This window comes from Haliotis rubra, unplaced genomic scaffold, assembly GCF_003918875.1.
Source record: "Haliotis rubra isolate DU_JTF1 unplaced genomic scaffold, ASM391887v1 Scf257, whole genome shotgun sequence".
In the NCBI taxonomy this organism is placed as follows: Eukaryota; Metazoa; Mollusca; class Gastropoda; order Lepetellida; family Haliotidae; genus Haliotis; species Haliotis rubra.
In genome coordinates, this window is record NW_025766636.1 from 392,652 (window position 1) to 411,193 (window position 18,542).

Below are 18,542 nucleotides of genomic sequence, written 5' to 3' on the forward strand. Positions count from 1 at the left end.
ACCGTGCCTCAAAACAAATTTAGCTCTGTAAGTCTATGTTCGGGTATATGAGTCTTTGTAAGGGTTTCAGGGCTGTGCTTACTCTAACCCACCTATATCCAGTGTAGGAAAGATAGCCCGTCCCAACGTCCGAGACGGGTGAATTTTGTGGAGGACGGGTTAAAAAAATATCTAGTCCGTCCTCATGTTGGGTCAATTTTAGCAAACCAATGACATATATATAATGATTATAACCTTTTTGAATATTTACTGCCGAAGGTGTTTTATTTATATTTGGAGGACAGGCTAGATTTTGGCAGGACTGGTAAAAAATTTGACCTGCCAGTCCTGTGGACAGGCTAGATTTTCTACATCTTTCCTACACTGCTATATCCCCATCTTACTCACGCTTTCATTCACTGGTTTGGGTGGCAGTGATTCTTGTATTTACAGGCCGCCATGATATGACTCAGTGTGGCGTTAAACTGTATTCACTCACTAACACAGTAAAGTAGTTTCGCACCACCACTGATCATACCCGAGCTACGGACCAGGGTCCCGATCCACAAAACGTTCGTAAAGTTACGACCTGTCGTAACTCTGTAGGTTATGTTTGGTTTACGAATGGCGTAGTGCTACGAATGCTTTGTGGATCGGGACCCAGGGTCCCAATCCACAAAACGTTCGTAGCGTTACGAGCTCGTAAGTAGGAAACGTTCGTAAGTAGGAAAGACGTGGTCGGGAATGATTTGTGGAGTGGATGTATTTTATTGGATGTTACAAAACCCAGATATATCCGATATTTTACTTATCCGCCTTAAAAGGGAGAGTAGAACTTCTGAACAGGTTGTCGGAACCCGTAACCGGTGTTAAGCGACAGATCGACTTATGAGAGTTCCATGCACTTCAATGTCATTGTAAATAGAAGGGCTATGTCATTGACAACGATTTCTTCCCGTCGAGAATGGTGTAAAAAACCTTTATCTCTGACAGGAAATCCATACTTACGACTCGATAACGAATTTATTTGCTTTTAGTTATCACACAAGGTGCAATGCCTTTATCGATAACCTCCGACCTTGCTTGAAGCATTCCGGAGTAGCGGAAGAGATCAATTGATTGGTCGGTTGATCGGATCGTCAAACAGGGCGTATGGCAGAGAACATACGGTAACAGACCTGCTCTCAGGCTACCCAGGATAGTGTTACCAGATTGTGCTGTCGGTCGCCTGTATTCCTGGGCGTTGGGGTATGGAGAGATTTTAGCTCTAACTTGACTGTCCAGCTCTAGACGCCATGGCGGACTTGGATCAAACAATCGCCATTCTTACTACGACGTTGTTGATATTTTTAGGTAAGGTGATGCATGGTTGTAGCCAATAATGCTTTCTGATATTGAGGGCAGTTTCTCGCTTATTGATATAATAACGTGTAGCCTATTTGTCTGATAGAATATTTTTGCTAAAATACAGAAATGAATGGTAAAGTGATTCAAACTACCAAGGAAGTTGACTAGAGATTGAATTCATCTTCGGACGGTTGGCCGAGTTCTCGTCCCTTAGGCGTTGTAGGATCTGCTAATTCTAGGTTCAAATCTGGAATTTCTCTGTTAATGATCCAAGGATCGGTGGAGAGTGTTCACACACGGGCACTATCCAGATCTCGCAACAGTAGTGAACACCTAACGCATGTGGAGCTTACCAATCGCATGAAGCTGACACGCATGAACTGAAACGTACAAACTGGTGTAAATAATATTCACTACTCTTGAACATAACATAGACTGAAGGGTTTACATCTGTCCGAATTGATATATATATATATATCAATATATAAAATGCACAGGCACATGATTGTTTGCATCAGTTTGTCACGTGATCAGAAACGGGCAATGACGTCATAGAGACGTTAAGGTTCTACATTTAACGGTCTCGGCGTACGTGTGCGTTTGTCTCTGTGCAGGTATCCAGACATGCATCCTCCAAGTCCTCAACTTCAGCCACACGAGCAACAACTCCGCCATGGAACCCTACATCATACAGCCCAACATCGCCGTCTCCCTCGTCGTCCTTATTGTCGTCCTCATTGTAAGGATACTGTACACAGTACATATCACGTGCTGTATTCAATGTATACCATCTGCTGTATTCAATATATACCATCTGCTGTACTCAGTATATAACATCTGCTATACTCAGTATATACAACCTGTTGTACTCAGTATATGAAATCTGCTGTATTCATTATATACCATCTGCTGTACTCAGTACATAACATCTGCTGTATTCCATATATACCATCTGCTGTAGTCAGTATATACCATCTGCAGTACACAGTATATAACATATAACACCTACTCCATTCATTATATATTCAGTCTGTACTTAGTATATAACATATGCTCTACTCAGTATACAACACCAACTCTACACAATATATAACGTCTGCTGTATTCAGTATATAACATCTGATGTATTCAGTACATACCATCTGTACTTAGTATATAACATCTCCTCTACTTAATATATAACACCTGCTTTATTCAGCATATACCATCTGCTGTAGTCGGTATATAACACCTGTTGTATTCGGTATATAACATCTGTTCTACTCTCTATATAACATCAGCTGTAATTGGTATATAACATCTGCTGTAGTCGGTATATAACACCTGTATTCAGCATATGCCATGTGTTTTAATCGGTATATAACACATGTTGTATTCGGTATATAACATTTGATCTATTCTCTATATAACATCTGCTCTACATACCATCTGCTGTAGTCGGTATATAACATCTGCTCTAGTCGGTATATAACATCTGCTCCAGTCGGTATATAACATCTGCTGTAGTCGGTATATAACATCTGCTCCAGTCGGTATATAACATCTGTCGGTATATAACATCTGCTCTAGTCGGTATATAACATCTGCTCTAGTCGGTATATAACATCTGCTCTAGTCGGTATATAACATCTGCTCTAGTCGGTATATAACATCTGCTCTAGTCGGTATATAACATCTGCTCTAGTCGGTATATAACATCTGCTCTAGTCGGTATATAACATCTGTTGTAGTCGGTATTTATCATCTGCTCTAGTCGGTATATATCATCTGCGATCAGAATAGTGCAATACAACTGTATGCGACCATTCACCTATAAACGAAGGAAATGGAAATACAGTTTGTAACAAGTGTCAGGAGCATACGCTGCAAAAACTGGTTTGTTTTAATTTTTGCTTTATTTTTAGTTCATTGTACCTGGCGTGACCGCCCTAGTAGCTAACATGAAGAAATCCCCCACCACGGTAAGTATATGTCCTACATTAAGTCATAACACCTGACGTTTTGTAACTAGTACTACTTTCACCTACTTTCGGGGTATTTCGATATTGCATAGTACATTTTCAGATAGGTTAAATATTTAGAATGTAAGAGCCTCATATGTGAATTGTACAATACAGGCAAGTCGGGCAGTGTAGGGGTTTGGGTTGGGGTGAGACGGGTGGGTGGATGGTCAATGTTATAGCTCACCTTATATTGCGGTAGTATGCAGCATTTGTTATTAAAAGTAACATTGATTTACATCACCTTATTGGCTGTAATAAACACAATGCGTTATAAAATGTTGCATCATTCAGAAAGGTCCGATGTATAACGGTAGTATGACAATAGTAAATGCCCTTTGACTTACAGCGTTTAGTTCACCTGGTCATCCTCTCACTGGCCAGTGCGGGGCTGCTGGCGGTCTTGTGCCAAGATATGTGGACATTGAACCAGGTTGGAAACTCGTACGCCTGCACGTGAGTAAAGTTACAACGGCAACGTTCCTTGCTTATGTTACAAAACCTTTGTCGATTTGATGTTTTGGGAACTGTTTCCTCCCTAGACGCAACCTCTAAGACAACCTGGGATTTGGGGATTTAACTCATGGTTAAATCTGACGACAACTCCGAAGGTCTATGAATGTATGAAGGATTTGAGTTCCCCAAGCGAGAAGAAGAAGGAAATAGTTCCAACCAGCCGGTTCCAACCAGTTTGAACTTAGTACAACCCCCTCCCCACACACCCCACCTCTTTAAATCATTTGTCTCGGACTATTAGACTTGTTTATTTAGAGTCCTGTCCAGTTTTTCTGTGGTTTACGAGAAAGCGAAAGGACTCCATATCCAGCTCAGTAATCGAAACATTTCACTGTCGTTTCAATCAACGAGGACACGTCATTATTCTAAAGCTGACCGTGAACACAGTACAACATTCCAGCTATGTCGTGGTGGTGGCACCTTAAAGTGGACATCACACACTGCACAAGACAAGTTAATGCATACAACAACAACGTTACCATCATCACCATCAACAACGGGAATACAGCGGCCAATTTCCAGTAATCATTTTATAGTTTTAATTTGTTCACAGATATTCACCGATTGTCCAGTGTCTATGCAGATAGAATCTACCCAACTGTGTACAGTGTATAACTGACGGTCATTGTTTTCCAGTGTAGAGACTGTTCAGGTTCAGTCTACCCAGCTGTGTACAGTGTATAACTCACGGTCATTGTTTTCCAGTGTAGAGACTGTCCAGGTTCAGTCTACCCAGCTGTGTACAGTGTATAACTGACGGTCATTGTTTTACAGTGTAGGAACTGACCAGGTTCAGTCTACCCAGCTGTGTACAGTGTATAACTGACGGTCATTGTTTTCCAGTGTAGAGACTGTTCAGGTTCAGTCTACCCAGCTGTGTACAGTGTATAACTGACGGTCATTGTTTTCCAGTGTAGAGACTGTTCAGGTTCAGTCTACCCAGCTGTGTACAGTGTATAACTGACGGTCATTGTTTTCCAGTGTAGAGACTGTTCAGGTTCAGTCTACCCAGCTGTGTACAGTGTATAACTGACGGTCATTGTTTTCCAGTGTAGAGACTGTTCAGGTTCAGTCTACCCAGCTGTGTACAGTGTATAACTGACGGTCATTGTTTACCAGTGTAGAGACTGTTCAGGTTCAGTCTACCCAGCTGTGTACAGTGTATAACTGACGGTCATTGTTTTCCAGTGTAGAGACTGTTCAGGTTCAGTCTACCCAGCTGTGTACAGTGTATAACTGACGGTCATTGTTTTACAGTGTAGAGACTGTTCAGGTTCAGTCTACCCAGCTGTGTACAGTGTATAACTGACGGTCATTGTTTTACAGTGTAGAGACTGTTCAGGTTCAGTCTACCCAGCTGTGTACAGTGTATAACTCACGGTCATTGTTTTCCAGTGTAGAGACTGTTCAGGTTCAGTCTACCCAGCTGTGTACAGTGTATAACTGACGGTCATTGTTTTCCAGTGTACAGAGACTGTTCAGGTTCAGGTTCAGTCTACCCAGCTGTGTACAGTGTATAACTGACGGTCATTGTTTTACAGTGTAGAGACTGTTCAGGTTCAGTCTACCCAGCTGTGTACAGTGTGACGGTCATTGTTTTACAGTGTAGAGACTAAGTCTGTGTACAGTGTATAACTGGGTCATTGTTTTACAGTGTAGAGACTGTTCAGGTTCAGTCTACCCAGCTGTGTACAGTGTATAACTGACGGTCATTGTTTTCCAGTGTAGAGACTGTTCAGGTTCAGTCTACCCAGCTGTGTACAGTGTATAACTGACGGTCATTGTTTTACAGTGTAGAGACTGTTCAGGTTCAGTCTACCCAGCTGTGTACAGTGTATAACTGACGGTCATTGTTTTCCAGTGTAGAGACTGTTCAGGTTCAGTCTACCCAGCTGTGTACAGTGTATAACTGACGGTCATTGTTTTACAGTGTAGAGACTGTTCAGGTTCAGTCTACCCAGCTGTGTACAGTGTATAACTGACGGTCATTGTTTTACAGTGTAGAGACTGTCCAGGTTCAGTCTACCCAGCTGTGTACAGTGTATAACTGACGGTCATTGTTGTACAGTGTAGAGACTGTCCAGGTTCAGTCTACCCAGCTGTGTACAGTGTATAACTCACGGTCATTGTTTTACAGTGTAGAGACTGTTCAGGTTCAGTCTACCCAGCTGTGTACAGTGTATAACTGACGGTCATTGTTGTACAGTGTAGAGACTGTCCAGGTTCAGTCTACCCAGCTGTGTACAGTGTATAACTGACGGTCATTGTTTTCCAGTGTAGAGACTGTTCAGGTTCAGTCTACCCAGCTGTGTACAGTGTATAACTGACGGTCATTGTTTTCCAGTGTAGAGACTGTCCAGGTTCAGTCTACCCAGCTGTGTACAGTGTATAACTGACGGTCATTGTTGTACAGTGTACAGACTGTCCAGGTTCAGTCTACCCAGCTGTGTACAGTGTATAACTCACGGTCATTGTTTTACAGTGTACAGACTGTTCAGGTTCAGTCTACCCAGCTGTGTACAGTGTATAACTGACGGTCATTGTTTTACAGTGTACAGACTGTTCAGGTTCAGTCTACCCAGCTGTGTACAGTGTATAACTTACGGTCTTTGTTTTACAGTGTAGAGACTGTTCAGGTTCAGTCTACCCAGATGTGTACAGTGTATAACTTAAGGTCTTTGTTTTACAGTGTAGAGACTGTTCAGGTTCAGTCTACCCAGCTGTGTACAGTGTATAACTCACGGTCATTGTTTTCCAGTGTAGAGACTGTCCAGGTTCAGTCTACCCAGCTGTGTACAGTGTATAACTGACGGTCATTGTTTTACAGTGTAGAGACTGTCCAGGTTCAGTCTACCCAGCTGTGTACAGTGTATAACTGACGGTCATTGTTTTCAGTGTAGAGACTGTCCAGGTTCAGTCTACCCAGCTGTGTACAGTGTATAACTGACGGTCATTGTTTTACAGTGTAGAGACTGTTCAGGTTCAGTCTACCCAGCTGTGTACAGTGTATAACTGACGGTCATTGTTTTACAGTGTAGAGACTGTCCAGGTTCAGTCTACCCAGCTGTGTACAGTGTATAACTGACGGTCATTGTTGTACAGTGTAGAGACTGTCCAGGTTCAGTCTACCCAGCTGTGTACAGTGTATAACTCACGGTCATTGTTTTACAGTGTAGAGACTGTTCAGGTTCAGTCTACCCAGCTGTGTACAGTGTATAACTGACGGTCATTGTTTTACAGTGTAGAGACTGTTCAGGTTCAGTCTACCCAGCTGTGTACAGTGTATAACTGACGGTCATTGTTTTACAGTGTAGAGACTGTCCAGGTTCAGTCTACCCAGCTGTGTACAGTGTATAACTGACGGTCATTGTTTTCCAGTGTACAGACTGTTCAGGTTCAGTCTACCAAGCTGTGTACAGTGTATAACTGACGGTCATTGTTTTCCAGTGTAGAGACTGTTCAGGTTCAGTCTACCCAGCTGTGTACAGTGTATAACTGACGGTCATTGTTTTACAGTGTAGAGACTGTTCAGGTTCAGTCTACCCAGCTGTGTACAGTGTATAACTCACGGTCATTGTTTTACAGTGTAGAGACTGTCCAGGTTCAGTCTACCCAGCTGTGTACAGTGTATAACTTACGGTCTTTGCTTTACAGTGTAGAGACTGTTCAGGTTCAGTCTAGCCAGCTGTGTACAGTGTATAACTGACGGTCATTGTTTTCCAGTGTAGAGACTGTTCAGGTTCAGTCTACCCAGATGTGTACAGTGTATAACTGACGGTCATTGTTTTACAGTGTAGAGACTGTTCAGGTTCAGTCTACCCAGCTGTGTACAGTGTATAACTGACGGTCATTGTTTAACAGTGTAGAGACTGTCTAGCTTCAGTCTACCCAGCTGTGTACAGTGTATAACTGACGGTCATTGTTGTACAGTGTACAGACTGTCCAGGTTCAGTCTACCCAGCTGTGTACAGTGTATAACTGACGGTCATTGTTTTCCAGTGTAGAGACTGTTCAGGTTCAGTCTACCCAGCTGTGTACAGTGTATAACTGACGGTCATTGTTGTACAGTGTACAGACTGTCCAGGTTCAGTCTACCCAGCTGTGTACAGTGTATAACTCACGGTCATTGTTTTCCAGTGTAGAGACTGTTCAGGTTCAGTCTACCCAGCTGTGTACAGTGTATAACTGACGGTCATTGTTTTCCAGTGTAGAGACTGTTCAGGTTCAGTCTACCCAGCTGTGTACAGTGTATAACTGACGGTCATTGTTGTACAGTGTACAGACCGTCCATGTTCAGTCTACCCAGCTGTGTACAGTGTATAACTCACGGTCATTGTTTTCCAGTGTACAGACTGTTCAGGTTCAGTCTACCAAGCTGTGTACAGTGTATAACTGACGGTCATTGTTTTCCAGTGTAGAGACTGTTCAGGTTCAGTCTACCCAGCTGTGTACAGTGTATAACTTAAGGTCTTTGTTTTACAGTGTAGAGACTATTCAGTTTCAGTCTACCCCGATGTGTACAGTGTATAACTTAAGGTCTTTGTTTTACAGTGTAGAGACTGTTCAGGTTCAGTCTACTCAGATGTGTACAGTGTATAACTCACGGTCATTGTTTTACAGTGTAGAGACTGTTCAGGTTCAGTCTACCCAGATGTGTACAGTGTATAACTTACGGTTTTTGTTTTACAGTGTAGAGACTGTTCAGGTTCAGTCTACCCAGCTGTGTACAGTGTATAACTCACGGTCATTGTTTTCCAGTGTAGAGACTGTCCAGGTTCAGTCTACCCAGCTGTGTACAGTGTATAACTCACGGTCATTGTTTGCCAGTGTACAGACTGTCCAGGTTCAGTCTACCCAGCTGTGTACAGTGTATAACTCACGATCATTGTTTTACAGTGTAGAGACTGTCCAGGTTCAGTCTACCCAACTGTGTACAGTGTATAACTGACGGTCATTGTTTAACAGTGTAGAGACTGTTCAGGTTCAGTCTACCCAGCTGTGTACAGTGTATAACTGACGGTCATTGTTTTCCAGTGTAGAGACTGTTCGGGTTCAGTCTACCCAGCTGTGTACAGTGTATAACTGACGGTCATTGTTTTACAGTGTAGAGACTGTTCAGGTTCAGTCTACCCAGCTGTGTACAGTGTATAACTCACGGTCATTGTTTTCCAGTGTAGAGACTGTTCAGGTTCAGTCTACCCAGCTGTGTACAGTGTATAACTGATGGTCATTGTTTTATCCAGTGTAGAGACTGTCCAGGTTCAGTCTACCCAGATGTGTACAGTGTATAACTCACGGTCATTGTTTTACAGTGTAGAGACTGTTCAGGTTCAGTCTACCCAGCTGTGTACAGTGTATAACTGACGGTCATTGTTTTCCAGTGTACAGACTGTCCAGGTTCAGTCTACCCAGCTGTGTACAGTGTATAACTCACGGTCATTGTTTTCCAGTGTAGAGACTGTCCAGGTTCAGTCTACCCAGCTGTGTACAGTGTATAACTGACGGTCATTGTTTTCCAGTGTAGAGACTGTTCAGGTTCAGTCTACCCAGCTGTGTACAGTGTATAACTCACGGTCATTGTTTTCCAGTGTAGAGACTGTCCAGGTTCAGTCTACCCAGCTGTGTACAGTGTATAACTCACGGTCATTGTTTTACAGTGTAGAGACTGTTCAGGTTCAGTCTACCCAGCTGTGTACAGTGTATAACTGATGGTCATTGTTGGACAGTGTACAGATTGTCCAGGTTCAGTCTACCAAGCTGTGTACAGTGTATAACTGATGGTCACTTTTGTACAGTGAAGAGACTGTCCAGGCTCAGTCTACCCAGCTGTGTACAGTGTATAACTGACGGTCATTGTTGTACAGTGTACAGACTGTCCAGGTTCAGTCTACCCAACTGTGTTCAGTGTATAACTGACGGTCATTGTTGTACAGTGTACAGACTGTCCAGGTTCAGTCTACCCAGCTGTGTACAGTGTATAACTCACGGTCTTTGTTTTACAGTGTAGAGACTGTCTAGGTTCAGTCTACCCAGCTGGGTACAGTGTATAACTGATGGTCATTGTTGTACAGTGTAGAGACTGTTCAGGTTCAGTCTACCCAACTGTGTACAGTGTATAACTGACGGTCATTGTTGTACAGTGTAGAGACTGTCCAGGTTCAGTCTACCCAGCTGTGTACAGTGTATAACTCACGGTCATTGTTCTCCAGTGTAGAGACTGTTCAGGTTCAGTCTACCCAGCTGTGTACAGTGTATAACTCACGGTCATTGTTTTACAGTGTAGAGACTGTCCAGGTTCAGTCTACCCAGCTGTGTACAGTGTATAACTGACGGTCATTGTTTTACAGTGTAGAGACTGTCCAGGTTCAGTCTACCCAGCTGTGTACAGTGTATAACTGACGGTCATTGTTTTCCAGTGTAGAGACTGTTCAGGTTCAGTCTACCCAGCTGTGTACAGTGTATAACTCACGGTCATTGTTTTCCAGTGTAGAGACTGTTCAGGTTCAGTCTACCCAGCTGTGTACAGTGTATAACTGACGGTCATTGTTTTCCAGTGTAGAGACTGTTCAGGTTCAGTCTACCCAGCTGTGTACAGTGTATAACTGACGGTCATTGTTTTCCAGTGTAGAGACTGTTCAGGTTCAGTCTACCCAGCTGTGTACAGTGTATAACTGACGGTCATTGTTTTCCAGTGTAGAGACTGTTCAGGTTCAGTCTACCCAGCTGTGTACAGTGTATAACTGACGGTCATTGTTGTACAGTGTACAGACTGTCCAGGTTCAGTCTACCCAGCTGTGTACAGTGTATAACTGACGGTCATTGTTTTCCAGTGTAGAGACTGTTCAGGTTCAGTCTACCCAGCTGTGTACAGTGTATAACTGATGGTCATTGATGTACAGTGTAGAGACTGTCCAGGTTCAGTCTACCCAGCTGTGTACAGTGTATAACTGATGGTCATTGTTTTCCAGTGTAGAGACTGTTCAGGTTCAGTCTACCCAGCTGTGTACAGTGTATAACTGATGGTCATTGATGTACAGTGTAGAGACTGTCCAGGTTCAGTCTACCCAGCTGTGTACAGTGTATAACTGATGGTCATTGTTGAACAGTGTACAGACTGTCCAGGTTCAGTCTACCCAGCTGTGTACAGTGTATAACTGACGGTCATTGTTTTCCAGTGTAGAGACTGTTCAGGTTCAGTCTACCCAGCTGCGTACAGTGTATAACTGACGGTCATTGTTTTCCAGTGTAGAGACTGTTCAGGTTCAGTCTACCCAGCTGTGTACAGTGTATAACTCACGGTCATTGTTTTCCAGTGTAGAGACTGTCCAGGTTCAGTCTACCCAGCTGTGTACAGTGTATAACTCACGATCATTGTTTTCCAGTGTAGAGACTGTCTAGGTTCAGTCTACCAAGCTGTGTACAGTGTATAACTCACGGTCATTGTTTTACAGTGTAGAGACTGTTCAGGTTCAGTCTACCCAGCTGTGTACAGTGTATAACTGACGGTCATTGTTTTACAGTGTAGGAACTGTCCAGGTTCAGTCTACCCAGCTGTGTACAGCGCGAGACACCAGGATCAGCAACTTTGTACTCATGCTGCTCGGGCTCATCATCCTCGTCGCCAACCTCATCTACACCGGCCTAGTCTTCTGCAAGAGCCAAGTCAGTGAGGTAAGAAGGTTACAGAGGATCCTATGCTGGCGCTACAAAGCGAGCGTAGTGACTGTCGTAAGTCTACGCAAAAGTATGGAGTTACGATCACCGTAGGTCTACGATGGCTTTGCGGAACGTCCCACTGAAGCGCCAGCGCAGCATACCCAGGGAACCAGGATGGTTCGAGGCCTACAATTATTTGCACGGAGCACACAATAACTGTCGGACGTGCTACGGGAACCAGCGAATGTTCCCCGAGATTGACCTCTGACATCGTGATCGATGTTCATGATTTTGATCACTGGATTGTTTGGTCCAGACTCGATTATTTACAGACCGCCGCCATATAGCTGGGAATTGCTAGGTGCGGCGTAAAACAACAAAATAACCAATCATTTTCATTTGATACTGACAGGCAAACACGAACTGACACAGAACTTACAAACACGTTTACCACTTCGGTGATTCCAACGACTTTTGCTATATCAAACCTGGGCACGTAAATGCGGCGAATATTGACTTCAAAACCACAGGGGTTCCAATCACTGTTTTGACAACACGTGTATTTCATGTTTCAATTAGTGTAGCGGTAGAAATTTCTTTAAAATTCATTTCTTCACTGATCTCGTTCAAATTTGAAATATAGGTTAATCATAACATATAAAAATAATATACGATTGCAAAAGTCTAGATTTTTATTTTTTAAAATTATTGTCCAAACAGTGATTCGAACCCCTGTGATCTAAGGTATGTAACTCAGTATACCGAATGCCACGCCCCTGCTATACTTCCAGTTAACTGTTTCATATGTCATTACGCGTTGACAACTCAGAACTTTGCTTATTTGTATAGAATGCATTATGTGAATAGATGCATTCAAGCACATGCTTGACGTTAATTAAATCCATCTTGTTTCTAGAGAGGTGATTGAGTGAGAGAAGAAAATGAGTGACATGGTTCCACAAGATTGGCATGAAACGACCACAGACATCTGTAAATTATCACCACCCACACCTTGCACGTCGCACAACGTCATCACGGGGGATATCGTCATGGTTGTCATGGTTGTGCACAACATTAACTGAGATATAGCAAATTTTGTTTGATGTGTTAAACCAGGTTGTCGAATTTCACACCATTTGGGTACTTCACTGTATACCATCTGTGACAGTGCATACATTCATCATTTCAAATCTTCGAAACAGGTAGAAATACCTGCATCTAATTTTGTAAGAAATATCAGCATGATTACAATCTTGTTTATGTACAAGGTATGTCAATTGCATGTCAGTCACCTTGAAGCGGATCGGGTTTGTTTGGGTATTTTCTTACTATCATGTATAGTCTGTTTGCAGTGAAAACGTACCGATGAATTTCACTTTAAACAAAAAGTAAATCAACTAAAGTGAAATTAATGTTGCGAATCGTCATAATTTTACCTTGCCAATTGAACATTTAAATCTCAGAATTTTATTCATCTTAGGATAAAAGTTGTTTAACAAACGATCATCCAATGAAATCGCTATTAATGGTTTGTATTACAAAGGGGTAAGAGCAGTAGTTGGAACAGTGAAACAATTGCACATGCGGTTCGTGATGAGCGTTAACTTAGACCAACTCTACTTGTTCTCGGTGTTTCATTTGATGTGCATACCCCTTGTAATACAAACCAATAATAGCGATTTGAAACTATGATAGTTTGTTAAACAACTTTTATCCTAAGTTGAATAAAATTCTGAGATTTTAATGTTCATTTGGCAAGGTAAAATTATGAGGATTCGCAATCGTAATTCCACTTTATCCGATTTACTTTTTTGTTTAAATTGAATTCATCGGTACGTTTTCACTGCAAACAGACTATAGTATCAAGAACTAGAACTGTCAAACGTCATATAGTACGAATTTCAAATGTATGTGTAAGACATGAATCTCAGCCAATAGTTCTTTCAGATGACGAAATTAATATTAGTGTCAAAACTCCATGATATAAACAGCCTTGACATTCGCATATGCCCATATCGGTTGTCAGACGTGGGGATAAGTCTGTCGCCTGTAGTAACCAATTACAGTAATTGGGTATGGCCTGTCCAGACGCTATGCGCGGTTTTACGTTTTTACCATTATATCAGCCATTTCACGGCTAGTGAGCTGTCAGATTGAGTTTAAATTTACCTCGACACTTGACAAGTTTTGCTGATGGTATTTGCTTCAGGTTTTGGAAATTGTTGTTAGTTAACACTCTTGCTGATGGTCTTGTACTTGTTAATGAATATTACTGCGTCATCTCCATTTCGATATCAGGAATGTATTGTTGTAGTCTTTTCTGATGTAACGCCTAGATCTTTGTTCTATCATGATAACCCAGTACTGACATTTCTCAGTGTCAATAAACAAATGAGATGTGTATAGACGCTATTGCATTAGGAATAAACATTGTATTTATCGAACCTTTCTCTCTGATGTTACGAATACACTGTCTCTTCGTGAACATAGACGGACAATGGGTAATTGCTGCACAATGTATGTAGAACATACATAAAGCTCTTAATACAGATGTGATTTCGTAGAGAAACATTCGTTCTTCTATACAATTCTTCGATTTAAGGATGTGCGCGGTTAGATAGCCTTGTGGTTCATGCATCTGTGCATCACGCAAAGGACCCCGGTTCGATTCTGCACGTGCATGAGTACAATGTCTGAAGCAATACCCTTGTGGCAACACTACGATATCACGGGGAAACTGCTGAAAGCGGCGTAGCACTCTCGTACGCATTCACTGAACAGTCACGGTGCACTCAGCTACTAAATTCAATAATCGCTACTATTCGAATCCTGGCTACACAGTCCAACGATGGAAACCATATGCAACAATCTTGTTAAGCACGTATCTTAGGTGTCTGTTGTTTGTTGTTGTTTTTAGCCGTGTGTGTGTATGTGCGTGTGTGCGTGCGTGCGTGCGTGCGTGCGTGCGTGCGTCAGATGTGTGTGTGTGTGTGGTGGTTAGGTGGCCTTACACACATGTAGGTTAAACCTAATGATAGACGAGCTTCAAGCACATGACAGAGGAGCTTCAAGCACATAGGTCAGATATAGGTATATATATACCCTCCGCTTGACTGGCCCTTACTACACATGTAGGTTAAACCTAATGACAGACGAGCTTCAAGCACATAGGTCAGATATAGAGAATACTACACGAGGTCTCATTACATACGAATTATACGAAACGAGTGTCCTTCCTATGGTATCTGACCGAGCGAAAGCGAGGTCAGATAACATAGGAAGGTCACGAGTTTCGTTTCGTATAATTCGTATGTAATGAGACTGAGTGTGGTATTTTATTTATGACCCACGTCTTACATGCATCAAATTGACAAAATAGCGTATTTTTGGTATTTTTTGGTTTCAAACCGAAACCGGTTTCATAAAGAGGTCGCGGAAGAGTTTTGTACTGTAGTACAATATTTGCATGACGTCACACTGTAATGACGTCACTGCCTTGGTAACCGACGTCACGATGCATGTCAGTTGTCATCACCTCATACAGCCTCCTACAGTAAACTACTCCCTGTTTCTTGGTTTGCAGTTGCTTCATTGGGCTAACATCACTGGTGGAAACATTGCGTTTATGTTTTTCGACGGATATAATGTCTCAGTTCGACTCACAATTAAACAGCGACACGGCAACGTTCGCAATGTTTACATTACCACAATGCATTTAAGTTGTAGAATGAATGAATTTACGTGTTTGTTATGAATGAAAAAATAGTTACGTCAGAATGTGACCTAAATCAAATCGTTAGAGAGGTCATCGGTTATTACAGGTCATGCAACGATATGACGTACGAGATTAGTATGCAACTACCCATACGTTGACCACATGGGTAATAAAGGTATATATACCCTCCGCTTGACTGGCCCTTACTACACATGTAGGTTAAACCTAATGACAGAGGAGCTTCAAGCACATAGGTCAGATATAGGTATATATACCCTCCGCTTGACTGGCCCTTACTACACATGTAGGTTAAACCTAATGACAGAGGAGCTTCAAGCACATAGGTCAGATATAGGTATATATACCCTCTGCTTGACTGGCCCTTACTACACATGTACGTTAAACCTAATGACAGAGGAGCTTCAAGCACGAGGTTTGTCAGCACCACTCCCGTGTTCTGGGGTAGCACTGGTTCGGAATGAAATTAGGAATTTAAAATAATTAAACAACTGGTTACAAAAAATGGATACATCTTTATTGCACACAGTGTACACTTGCAAATACAACATAGCACTTAACACATCTCTTCCTGCCAATCACAGACACGGAACGGAACAACAGAACAACACTAACAACAGTATCACGTGATCAGCATTGTGGCCGTCTTAAGCAATATCAGCCATAATAACCTGTACGTTCTTACAACAACCGTCATTAAAATGCCACTATATTTTGTGTTGCCACTTTCACACAAGCACATCATTCCAATACATCACTATTTATCTACAAACCCCCAAGTATAGTAGTGTAGACATGGTAGCTGAGTTTTCTTATTCAAGTATTGACAACATTCACAGAGTATTTCCTGGAATGACTTAACCTCCCTGAGCTGGTCAGTGCGCTTTTCTACCAATAAAATTCAACAGGAGGAACGAGAGGTTGATATATTCTAAGCCAGTGAAATGTAGGGTGACACAGACAGGGTGATTACACAAGCTCACTTGTACCGGGAAAGGGAAAGGAGAAACTGCCTCATTAAAATCAGATGTTGTATGAGATATCTCTCCCAGAAACGGTCCATATAGCCAGGTACATACTGAAGGCTGTGCCATTAGCTGTTGTAGACACTCCAAGTACAGTCATGTCTGAGCTCTCTGGCATCAACGCCCAACAGCGAGGTAGACTCAGGACAGATTCGTGTCCTGCAAGGATTGTCTTTGTTAGAATAGAAATCCCTAAGTCAAAGTGGGTTAGAAAGATGACCAAAACATTTTAAAACGCCTTCCACTTTCATTCAGATTGGATGGTCAAAGGTCACCTTGATTTCACCTGATGTGGGCAGTAGAGGTATGCTGAGACCCCAGGGAAAGTGAAACAGTATCAATATTAAAAATGTGATTTTAAAGAGATTGAAAGGGGAACTTTAGCTAATAAACCATAGGGTCAGGTAACTTCATTTTCTTATTTTACAGATGGAAAAGAGAGCATCCCAAATTTCAATACATTGACTAAAATTATAACATAATTATTAAAATTGCAGTTTTTTAATGTTCAAAACAAGACAAGGAAGTTAACCTCAAACACTGAAAGTGTTATATTTTTATTTCTCCTGCACTTTGCAGACCAGGCCAATCTGAAAAACTAGGAAGATATATGGGTCAACAACATAATAACATATCAGTTTCACTTTCACCATTATCATATAACCAAAGGAGTGATTTAGTTTTACACCGCTTTTAGCAATATTCCAGCAATATCATGGGGGGGGACACCAGAAATGGGCTTCACACATTGTACCCATGTGGGTATTATAAACCGGGTCTTCAGCGAACGCTTTTACCACTAGGCTACCCCACCGCCCCTTATATAACCAAAGGAAGATAACAAGACTGTTACTTCAATGTGGCCAGTTTGTTCTTCACATAATCCAAGTGTGAAAGTATAACAAATGATATACCTCAACAGCAGTAAGATGTATCAAGCTATTCCACCTGCAGACTTAACAGTGGAGAAGACTCATAAATCAAGACTTCTACTCCCCAGAAATATTCAAAATATTTCAAAATATTCCCAATAATATTTTTGATAAGTCATATGTGGCACAGACTGAACTAGTACCTACAAAAACATCAATGGGACTGTTAGAGAAAGTGGATATTTTCTTTGAAAAACTGTTTGAATCCACAGAATGTTCATGTTATTGTTTTGTATCAAGTAAACAAAACATTCTACTCATGACTGGCTAAACTAGACTCTATGAAAACTAAACAATGAGACCTCCCAGTTGTAAGGCCCTAGGTCTCTACCCAGCATGCTGTAGTTCCATGTTTGATTCCCCACATGGAAATACTGACAAAACCACACGTGCCTCCTCTACACACACACCAGGTTGGACACCTCCCCAACACACATGCACCCTTGCCAACACACACACACACACACCCTCCCAACATACACACACCCTCCCCGACACACACACACCACTCACTGACACACACACACACCAGCCTGGCCCCATCACACATCACCCAAACACACACACACACACACACACACACACACACACACACACACACACACACACACACACACACACACACACACACACACAGCAGCCTGGACCCATCCCAACACACACACACTCCCCAACACACACACACACTCACAGCACACTCACTCACTGACACACACCAGCCTGGACACATCCCCATCCCACACCACTGGACACATCCCCATCCCAACACACCCTCCCCAATACACACATGCCACATATGGTCACTGTTGTCAGCATTTAGTGTAAACATGGTGGTTACATTATATACAGTGAGCAAGTCAAGTTCTGTGCTGGCTACACCATCCAGCCTCAGATTAATGTAGGTGGAGCCTCAAGAGACGATGGACCATTGTAATTCCTACAGTGTACATCAGCTAATAATTCCCCTGGTTCATCTACAGCCCCAGGAAGTGTCAGAGCAGCCGACGTTCAACACGATACAGGAACCGGTACCTGCAGCCACTCTGTCCCTGCCTACAGTACCTCCTTCATCAGCATATCGGTGATGCTCCCACACCAGAACAAATACAGAAGCAGGAAGTGTCAGAGCAGCCGACGTTCAACACGATACAGGAACCCGTACCTGCAGCCACTCTGTCCCTGCCTACAGTACCTCCTTCATCAGCATATCGGTGATGCTCCCACACCAGAACAAATACAGAAGCAGGAAGTGTCAGAGCAGCCGACGTTCAACACGATACAGGAACCCGTACCTGCAGCCACTCTGTCCCCGCCTACAGTACCTCCTTCATCAGCATATCGGTGATGCTCCCAC

At 42.5% G+C, this 18,542-nt stretch overlaps 1 protein-coding gene and 1 long non-coding RNA gene across 3 annotated transcripts; one reads left to right on the forward strand and one right to left on the reverse strand.

The window, feature by feature from the left end:
- The first annotated feature begins 1,135 nt into the window (after positions 1–1,135).
- Positions 1,136–12,953, forward strand: LOC124279797. Of its 2 annotated transcripts, XM_046715676.1 has the most exons (7): positions 1,136–1,332; positions 1,941–2,065; positions 3,231–3,287; positions 3,676–3,782; positions 6,256–6,271; positions 11,379–11,513; positions 12,415–12,953. In XM_046715676.1, the coding sequence occupies exons 1-7, from the start codon at positions 1,275–1,277 to the stop codon at positions 12,424–12,426; spliced, it is 510 nt and encodes a 169-aa protein (XP_046571632.1). In that variant the 5' UTR covers positions 1,136–1,274; the 3' UTR covers positions 12,427–12,953. The 2 variants fall into 2 exon arrangements, with proteins under 2 accessions (XP_046571632.1, XP_046571633.1); XM_046715677.1 differs by lacking the exon at positions 6,256–6,271 and having other exon boundaries at positions 11,363–11,513.
- A 2,778-nt stretch (positions 12,954–15,731) lies between these two features.
- LOC124279813 lies at positions 15,732–16,644 on the reverse strand. Its single transcript, XR_006899487.1, has 3 exons — positions 16,532–16,644; positions 16,493–16,494; positions 15,732–16,415 (listed from the first exon to the last, which is right to left on the reverse strand). It is a non-coding gene; the product is annotated as an uncharacterized LOC124279813 (long non-coding RNA).
- Positions 16,645–18,542: the final 1,898 nt, after the last annotated feature.